At 44.3% G+C, this 10,340-nt stretch overlaps 1 protein-coding gene across 1 annotated transcript in view; it reads right to left on the bottom strand.

The window, feature by feature from the left end:
* Positions 1 to 6,956: 6,956 nt before the first annotated feature.
* The window catches only part of smoc1 (SPARC related modular calcium binding 1), a 74,783-nt gene continuing 71,399 nt past the window's right edge, over positions 6,957 to 10,340 (bottom strand). Inside the window, exon 13 of the mRNA XM_061986839.1 lies at positions 6,957 to 7,279. Coding sequence (XP_061842823.1) covers positions 7,275 to 7,279 — 5 coding nt within the window. The 3' untranslated portion in view covers positions 6,957 to 7,274. The remainder of the gene's footprint in view (positions 7,280 to 10,340) is intronic.

Here is a 10,340-nt window from a genome sequence, read left to right as displayed (position 1 = left end):
CATAAGAGATACGTGTAGACTGCAGTATGATGGCAGTCACACATAAGAGATACGTGTAGACTGAAATATGATGGCAGTCACACATAAGAGATACGTGTAGAATGCCATATGATGGCAGTCACACATAAGAGATACGTGTAGACTGCAATATGATGGCAGTTACAAATAAGAGATACGTGTAGACTGCAATATGATGGCAGTCACAAATAAGAGATAAGTGTAGACTGCAATATGATGGCAGTCACACATAAGAGATACGTGTAGACTGCATTGTAATGGCAGTCACACATAAGAGATACGTTTAGACTGCAATATAATGGCAGTCACACATAAGAGATATGTGTAGACTGCAATATGACTCAAGTAAACAACACCAACATTTTATATGTTCATTGAAAATATAGAACATTACACAAGGTGCTCAAAAATGTATCAAAATGTTTTAGTAGGACTTTGGTAAGCTATGAAGCCACACTGCTTGATGGATTGTACTGTGCTTCAACATAGGAGTATTATTATGCTGTGTGTATAAGGTAAGACATATTATCTTCAACATAGGAGTATTATTATGCTGTGTGTATAAAGTAAGACATATTATCTTCAACATAGGAGTATTATTATGCTGTGTGTATAAGGTAAGACATATTATCTGCTGTTTTGCTTTGCAATATTATGCAAAAGCAACTCTTCTTACCTTCTGGTACCTGCTGATCTGTATTTGGGATCTGCATAAGTCCTGAAAATTTGCGAGCGTCCTCCATTGTAGTCCACACCACACTCAATAAGCTACTTTTTTCTCTATCTTCTTGTTATGTGACATTCATGTTGCCATTTCTAATATAAAGTAGTGTAAAGTTCTTACTTCTATCTGTCAGTAGACTCACCATGAAAGCACTAAAACATACCGGTGTGGTGAGTTTACATTGTTCACCCAAGGAACTTTACTTATTAGAGTTCCGGTGGGACGGTTTTTTTTTTCACGGGACCCGTATATGACCTTGTCGTTGTTTCCGGAGCGAAGACGCTGTCGAAGTGGAGGCACGTAAATAAGACCCGCCCACAAAACGGTGCATCCTGAAGAGACTGTCAGAAAGTGAGTTGAAGATGATGTGTAAAACATCCTCTATGCAACATTTTGACCAAATAACCACCATTACATCTTATGTAGACCACAAGGGAAGTGATACAATCATAATAATATGACTCCTTTAATGCGCCTTATAATCCGGTGCGCCTTATATATGAAAAAAGCTCAAAAATAGCCCATTCATCGGCAGTGCGTTTTATAATCCGGTGCGCCTTATATATGAAAAAAAGATCAAAAATAGCCCATTCATCGGCGGTGCACCTTATAATCCGGTGCACCATATATATGAAAAAAGATAAAAAATAGCCCATTCATCGGCAGTGCGCCTTATAATCCGGCGCGCCTTATATATGAAAAAAAAAGACCAAAATGGCCCATTCATCAGTGGTGCGCCTTGTAATCCAGTGCGCTTTATATATGGAAAAACTACCAAAAATATCCCATTCATCGGCGGTGCGCCTTGTAATCCAGTGCGCCTTATATATGAAAAATTACCAAAAATAGCCCATTCATCGGCAGTGCGGTTTATAAGACGGTGCGCTTTATATATGAAAAAAGACCAAAAAATAGCCCATTCATCGGCAGTGCGCCTTATAATCCAGTGCGCCTTATATATGAAAAAAATACCAAAAATAGCCCATTCGTCGGCAGTGCATCTTATAGTCTGGTGCGCCTTATATATGAAAAGGGACCAAAAATAGCCCACTCATCGGCAGTGCGCCTTATAATCCGGTGCGCTTTATATATGAAACCATACCAAAAATAGCCCATTCATCAGCAGTGCGCCTTATATATGAAAAAAGATCAAAAATATCCCATTCATCGACAGTGCGCCTTATAATCCGGTGCGCCTTATATATGAAAAACGGCCAAAAAATAGCCCATTCGTCGGCAGTGCGCCTTATAATCTGGTGCGCCTTGTATATGAAAAAAGACCAAAAATATCCCATTCATCGGCAGTGCGCCTTATATATGAAAAAAGATCAAAAATAGCCCATTCATCGTCAGTGCGCTTTATAATCCGGTGCGCCTTACATATGAAAAAAGACCAAAAATAGCCCATTCATTGGCAGTGCGCCTTATATATGAAAAAAGACCAAAAATAGCCCATTCATCGGCAGTGCGCTTTATAATCTGGTGCACTTTATATATGAAAAAAGATCGCCTAATATACGAAAAAAGACCAAAAATAGCCCATTCATCAGCAGTGCGCCTTATATATGAAAAAAGATCAAAAATATCCCATTCATCGGCAGTGCGCCTTATAATCCGGTGCGCCTTATATATGAAAAACGGCCAAAAATAGCCCATTCGTCGGCAGTGCGCCTTATAATCTGGTGCGCCTTGTATATGAAAAAAGACCAAAAATAGCCCATTCATCGGCAGTGCGCCTTATATATAAAAAAAGATCAAAAATAGCCCATTCATCGTCAGTGCGCTTTATAATCCGGTGCGCCTTACATATGAAAAAAGACCAAAAAATAGCCCATTCATTGGCAGTGCGCCTTATATATGAAAAAAGACCAAAAATAGCCCATTCATCGGCGGTGCGCTTTATAATCTGGTGCGCCTTATATATGAAAAAAGATCGCCTAATATACGAAAAAAGACCAAAAATAGCCCATTCATCGGCAGTGCACCTTATAATCTGGTGCGCCTTATACATGAAAAAAGACCAAAACATAGCCCATTCATCGGCAGAGCGCCTTATAATCCGGTGTGCCTTATACATGAAAAAAGACCAAAAATAGCCCATTCATCGGCAGTGCGCCTTATAAACAGGTGCGCCTTATATATGAAAAAGACCAAAAATAGCCCATTCATCGGCAGTGCGCTTTATAGTCTGGTGCGCTTTATACATGAAAAAGTACCAAAAAATAGCCCATTCATCGGCAGTGCGCCTTATAATCCGGTGCGCTTTATATATGAAAAAAGACCAAAGATAGCCCATTCATCGGCAGTGCGCCTTATAATCTGGTGCGCTTTATATATAAGAAAAAGGACCGAAAAATAGCCCATTCATCGGCAGTGCGCCTTATAATCCAGTGCGCTTTATATATGAAACCATACCAAAAATAGCCCATTCATCAGCAGTGCGCCTTATATATGAAAAAAGATCAAAAATATCCCATTCATCGGCAGTGCGCCTTATAATCCGGTGCGCCTTATATATGAAAAACGGCCAAAAATAGCCCATTCGTCGGCAGTGCGCCTTATAATCTGGTGCGCCTTGTATATGAAAAAAGACCAAAAATATCCCATTCATCGGCAGTGCGCCTTATATATGAAAAAAGATCAAAAATAGCCCATTCATCGTCAGTGCGCTTTATAATCCGGTGCGCCTTACATATGAAATAAGACCAAAAATAGCCCATTCATTGGCAGTGCGCCTTATATATGAAAAAAGACCAAAAATAGCCCATTCATCGACAGTGCGCTTTATAATCTGGTGCGCCTTATATATGAAAAAAGATCGCCTAATATACGAAAAAAGACCAAATATAGCCCATTCATCAGCAGTGCGCCTTATATATGAAAAAAGATCAAAAATATCCCATTCATCGGCAGTGCGCCTTATAATCCGGTGCGCCTTATATATGAAAAACGGCCAAAAATAGCCCATTCGTCGGCAGTGCGCTTTATAATCTGGTGCGCCTTGTATATGAAAAAGACCAAAAATATCCCATTCATCGGCAGTGCGCCTTATATATGAAAAAATATCAAAAATAGCCCATTCATCGTCAGTGCGCTTTATAATCCGGTGCGCCTTACATATAAAAAAAGACCAAAAATAGCCCATTCATTGGCAGTGCGCCTTATATATGAAAAAAGACCAAAAATAGCCCATTCATCGGCAGTGCGCTTTATAATCTGGTGCGCCTTATATATGAAAAAAGATCGCCTAATATACGAAAAAAGACCAAAAATAGCCCATTCATCGGCAGTGCACCTTATAATCTGGTGCGCTTTATACATGAAAAAAGACCAAAAAATAGCCCATTCATCGGCAGAGCGCTTTATAATCCGGTGTGCCTTATACATGAAAAAATACCAAAAATAGCCCATTCATCGGCAGTGCGCCTTATATATGTAAAAAGACCAGAAATATCCCATTCATCGGCAGTGCGCCTTATAATCCGGTGCACTATATATGAAAAAAGATCAAAAATAGCCCATTCATCGTCAATGCGCTTTATAATCCGGTGCGCCTTACATATGAAAAAAGACCAAAAATAGCCCATTCATCGGCAGTGCGCTTTATAATCTGGTGCGCCTTATATATGAAAAAGGATTGCCTAATATACGAAAAAAGACCAAAAATAGCCCATTCATCGGCAGTGCACCTTATAATCTGGTGCGCCTTATACATGAAAAAAGACCAAAAAATAGCCCATTCATCGGCAAAGCGCCTTATAATCCGGTGTGCCTTATACATGAAAAAAGACCAAAAATAGCCCATTCATCGGCAGTGCGCCTTATAAACAGGTGCGCCTTATATATGAAAAAGACCAAAAATAGCCCATTCATCGGCAGTGCGCTTTATAGTCTGGTGCGCTTTATACATGAAAAAGGACCAAAAAATAGCCCATTCATCGGCAGTGCGCCTTATAATCCGGTGCGCTTTATATATGAAAAAAGACCAAAGATAGCCCATTCATCGGCAGTGCGCTTTATAGTCTGGTGCGCTTTATATATGAAAAAGGACCAAAAAATAGCCCATTCATCGGCAGTGCGCCTTATAATCCAGTGCGCTTTATATATGAAAAAATACCAAAAATAGCCCATTCATCAGCAGTGCGCCTTATATATGAAAAAAGACCAAACATATCCCGTTCATCGGCAGTGCGCCTTATAATCCGGTGCACTATATATGAAAAACGAGCAACAATAGCCCATTCGTCGGCAGTGCGCCTTATAGTCCATCCATCCATCCATCCATCTTCTTCCGCTTACCCGAGGTCGGGTCGCGGGGGCAGCAGCCTAAGCAGGGAAGCCCAGACTTCCCTCTCCCCAGCCACTTCGTCCAGCTCCTCCCGGGGGATCCCGAGGCGTTCCCAGGCCAGCCGGGAGACATAGTCTTCCCAACGTGTCCTGGGTCTTCCCCGTGGCCTCCTACCGGTCGGACGTGCCCTAAACACCTCCCGAGGGAGGCGATCGGGTGGCATCCTGACCAGATGCCCGAACCACCTCATCTGGCTCCTCTCGATGCGGAGGAGCAGCGGCTTTACTTTGAGCTCCCCCCGGATGACAGAGCTTCTCACCCTATCTCTAAGGGAGAGCCTCGCCACCCGGCGGAGGAAACTCATTTGGGCCGCTTGTACCCGTGATCTTGTCCTTTCGGTCATGACCCAAAGCTCATGACCATAGGTGAGGATGGGAACGTAGATCGACCGGTAAATTGAGAGCTTTGCCTTCCGGCTCAGCTCCTTCTTCACCACAACGGATTGATACAGCGTCCGCATTACTGAAGCCTTATAGTCTGGTGCGCTTTATACATGAAAAAAGACCAAAAATAGCCCATTCATCGGCAGTGCGCCTTATAATCTGGTGCGCTTTATATATGAAAAAGGACCAAAAATAGCCCATTCATCGGCAGTGCGCCTTATAATCCAGTGCGCCTTATATATGAAAAAAATACCAAAAATGGCCCATTCATCAGCGGTGCGCCTTATATATGAAAAAAGACCAAAAATATCCCATTCATCGGCAGTGCGCCTTATAATCCGGTGCACTATATATGAAAAACGAGCAAAAATAGCCCATTCGTCGGCAGTGCGCCTTATAGTCTGGTGCGCCTTATATATGAAAAAAGACCAAAAAATAGCCCATTCATCGGTAGAGCGCTTTATAATCCGGTGCGCTTTATACATGAAAAAAGACCAAAAATAGCCCATTCATCGGCAGTGCGCTTTATAAACCGGTGCACCTTATATATGAAAAAGAGCAAAAATAGCCCATTCATCGGCAGTGCGCTTTATAGTCTGGTGCGCTTTATATATGAAAAAGGACCAAAAATAGCCCATTCATCGGCAGTGCGCTTTATAGTCTGGTGCGCTTTATATATGAAAAAGGACCAAAAATAGCCCATTCATCGGCAGTGTGCCTTATAATCCGGTGCGCTTTATATATGAAAAAAGACCAAACATAGCCCATTCATCGGCAGTGCGCCTTATAATCTAGTGCGCTTTATATATGAAAAAGACCAAAAATAGCCCATTCATCGGCAGTGCACTTTATAGTCTGGTGCGCTTTATATATGAAAAAAGATCGCCTAATATACGAAAAAAGACCAAAAATAGCCCATTCATCGGCAGTGCACCTTATAATCTGGTGCGCCTTATACATGAAAAAAGACCAAAAAATAGCCCATTCATCGGCAGAGCGCCTTATAATCCGGTGTGCCTTATACATGAAAAAAGACCAAAAATAGCTCATTCATCGGCAGTGCGCCTTATAAACAGGTGCGCCTTATATATGAAAAAGGACCAAAAAATAACCCCTAATATCGGCAGTGCGCCTTATAATCCGGTGTGCTTTATATATGAAAAAAGACCAAAAATAGCCCATTCATCGGCAGTGCGCCTTATAATCCGGTGCGCCTTATATATGAAAAAAGACCAAAAATAACCCATTCATCGGCAGTGCGCCTTATAATCCGGTGCGCCCTATGGTCCGGAAAATACGGTACGTTTCCTAGACGATTGCAGCTTGCCACCTTCTCTTCCCCCTTGCTGAACACAGGACGCCTGAAAGCAGACGGCACCATGCTTCTAGAAGGCGGCTCTAGATGCTTCTAGATGCTTCTAGAAGGCAACTCTAGATGCTTCTAGAAGGCAGCTCTAGAAGATGCATCTAGAAGGCGGCTCTAGATGCTTCTAGATGCTTCTAGAAGGCAGCCAGTGCTGGGCATGAGTCCCAGCTGGGTTCCAACAAACGTTTCCTCAGCCAAAAGTCACACAAGGCCGGAGAAAACAAACAAACAAACAAACAAACAAACAAACAAACAAACAAACAAACAAACAAAAAAGAGGACGTAGGAGGAGAAAGTGCAAATATTTGGCGCTGCTTTTTCATGGAAGTTATTTCCTCTGTGCCGCGTCCTTCTTCTTGGCGGCGCCATGCGAGCGTGCCGACGCCTTCCTTCTGTGCCCTCGGCCCTCCTGGCGGCTCCTGGCGCCTTCTGGCCTCACGCTGCACACACAAGATGGTAGACGTGTGAGAGGATGTTTGTGTTCCTGCTGCACTGGTCAAAGCTGCGTCCTCACTCCTTAGTTGGCAGCAGAGCATAATACTACCACCACCATGCTTGACGGTAGGCATGGTGTTCCTGGGATTAAAGGCCTCACCAAACATATTGCTGGGCATTGTGGCCAAACAGCTCCAGAAGGTCTTAGCTTTGTCCATCCTTGTTGCATGTGTGCAATCATGTGTATGTTAGTACCTTGTTGTATGTGTTCGTTAGTACCTTGTTGCATGTGTGTCTTAGTACCTTGTTGCATGTGTGTCTTAGTACCTTGTTGCATGTGTGTGTTAGTACCTTGTTGCATGTGTGTCTTAGTACCTTGTTGCATGTGTGTCTTAGTACCTTGTTGCATGTGTGTCTTAGTACCTTGTTGCATGTGTATGTTAGTACCTTGTTGCATGTGTGTCTTAGTACCTTGTTGCATGTGTGTCTTAGTACCTTGTTGCATGTGTTCGTTAGTACCTTGTTGCATGTGTGTCTTAGTACCTTGTTGCATGTGTATGTTAGTACCTTGTTGCATGTGTGTCTTAGTACCTTGTTGCATGTGTTCGTTAGTACCTTGTTGCATGTGTGTCTTAGTACCTTGTTGCATGTGTGTGTTAGTACCTTGTTGCATGTGTTCGTTAGTACCTTGTTGCATGTGTGTCTTAGTACCTTGTTGCATGTGTATGTTAGTACCTTGTTGCATGTGTGTCTTAGTACCTTGTTGCATGTGTTCGTTAGTACCTTGTTGCATGTGTGTCTTAGTACCTTGTTGCAGCCCTGCTCCTAACTGCCATCTTGTCACCTGTTGACCTTGGCAGCCCTGCTCCTAACTGCCTTCATGTCACCTGTTGACCTTGGCAGCCCTGCTCCTAACTGCCATCTTGTCACCTGTTGACCTTGGCAGCCCTGCTCCTAACTGCCTTCATGTCACCTGTTGACCTTGACAGCCCTGCTCCTAACTGCCTTCATGTCACCTGTTGACCTTGACAGCCCTGCTGCTAACTGCCATCTTGTCACCTGTTGACCTTGGCAGACCTGCTCCTAACTGCCTTCATGTCACCTGTTGACCTTGGCAGCCCTGCTCCTAAATGCCTTCATGTCACCTGTTGACCTTGGCAGCCCTGCTCCTAACTGCCATCTTGTCACCTGTTGACCTTGGCAGCCCTGCTCCTAACTGCCTTCATGTCACCTGTTGACCTTGGCAGCCCTGCTCCTAACTGCCATCTTGTCACCTGTTGACCTTGGCAGCCCTGCTCCTAACTGCCATCTTGTCACCTGTTGACCTTGGCAGCCCTGCTCCTAACTGCCTTCATGTCACCTGTTGACCTTGGCAGCCCTGCTCCTAACTGCCATCTTGTCACCTGTTGACCTTGGCAGCCCTGCTCCTAACTGCCTTCATGTCACCTGTTGACCTTGACAGCCCTGCTCCTAACTGCCTTCATGTCACCTGTTGACCTTGACAGCCCTGCTGCTAACTGCCATCTTGTCACCTGTTGACCTTGGCAGACCTGCTCCTAACTGCCTTCATGTCACCTGTTGACCTTGGCAGCCCTGCTCCTAAATGCCTTCATGTCACCTGTTGACCTTGGCAGCCCTGCTCCTAACTGCCTTCATGTCACCTGTTGACCTTGGCAGCCCTGCTCCTAACTGCCTTCATGTCACCTGTTGACCTTGACAGCCCTGCTGCTAACTGCCATCTTGTCACCTGTTGACCTTGGCAGCCCTGCTCCTAAATGCCTTCATGTCACCTGTTGACCTTGGCAGCCCTGCTCCTAAATGCCTTCATGTCACCTGTTGACCTTGGCAGCCCTGCTCCTAACTGCCTTCATGTCACCTGTTGACCTTGGCAGCCTTGCTCCTAACTGCCTTCATGTCACCTGTTGACCTTGGCAGCCCTGCTCCTAACTGCCATCTTGTCACCTGTTGACCTTGGCAGCCCTGCTCCTAACTGCCTTCATGTCACCTGTTGACCTTGGCAGCCCTGCTCCTAAATGCCTTCATGTCACCTGTTGACCTTGGCAGCCCTGCTCCTAACTGCCTTCATGTCACCTGTTGACCTTGGCAGCCCTGCTCCTAACTGCCTTCATGTCACCTGTTGACCTTGACAGCCCTGCTGCTAACTGCCATCTTGTCACCTGTTGACCTTGGCAGCCCTGCTCCTAAATGCCTTCATGTCACCTGTTGACCTTGGCAGCCCTGCTCCTAAATGCCTTCATGTCACCTGTTGACCTTGGCAGCCCTGCTCCTAACTGCCTTCATGTCACCTGTTGACCTTGGCAGCCTTGCTCCTAACTGCCTTCATGTCACCTGTTGACCTTGGCAGCCCTGCTCCTAAATGCGTTCATGTCACCTGTTGACCTTGGCAGCCCTGCTCCTAAATGCGTTCATGTCACCTGTTGACCTTGGCAGCGCTGCTGCTAACCGCCTCATGTCAGCAGCAAGTCCTGAGGCAACATCACATGCGATATAATATTCATGTTCCCTGGCCAAGCAGCAACACCCGTGTTTAAACAAGCTAGTCACATGACAGCAACTGTAAATATGTCTGCAAAGAAACTTGTTTTTGTAAAAATCCCCGCAGCTATTTCACGGAGTCGAGGCTCCAAAATGTAAAAGTGCACTAAGTCAATGTCAGTGGCATGTACCCCCAGGATGTAGACGGTAAATGCACAATGAGCGTAGCCGTAGAGGACATTATACTGGAAAAAATAAAAGGTGTTCTCCATTCCCGCTTCCTAGACTCCGACTTCACCATGAAGTATGAAACACTCCACTGGACCTTAGCTACATCGCTAACAGGAGAGAAAAAAAGGGTCCTAGCAGACTTTCTTATTCCAGGAAGCATTTAAGTTAAGTTAAGTTAAGTTAACTCTCGCAAGATTAGAACTGCCATAATTTATAAAAGATCTCCAGTCAACTGATTCAAGACTAAGGACAACTGTAGTGTGTGTATAAATATACTGTACATGTATACACATACATACACACACATACAGGTAAAAGCCAGTAAATTAGAATATTTTG

Source organism: Nerophis lumbriciformis, linkage group LG26 (assembly GCF_033978685.3).
Source record: "Nerophis lumbriciformis linkage group LG26, RoL_Nlum_v2.1, whole genome shotgun sequence".
In the NCBI taxonomy this organism is placed as follows: Eukaryota; Metazoa; Chordata; class Actinopteri; order Syngnathiformes; family Syngnathidae; genus Nerophis; species Nerophis lumbriciformis.
This window is presented reverse-complemented; position numbering and strand designations above follow the sequence as displayed.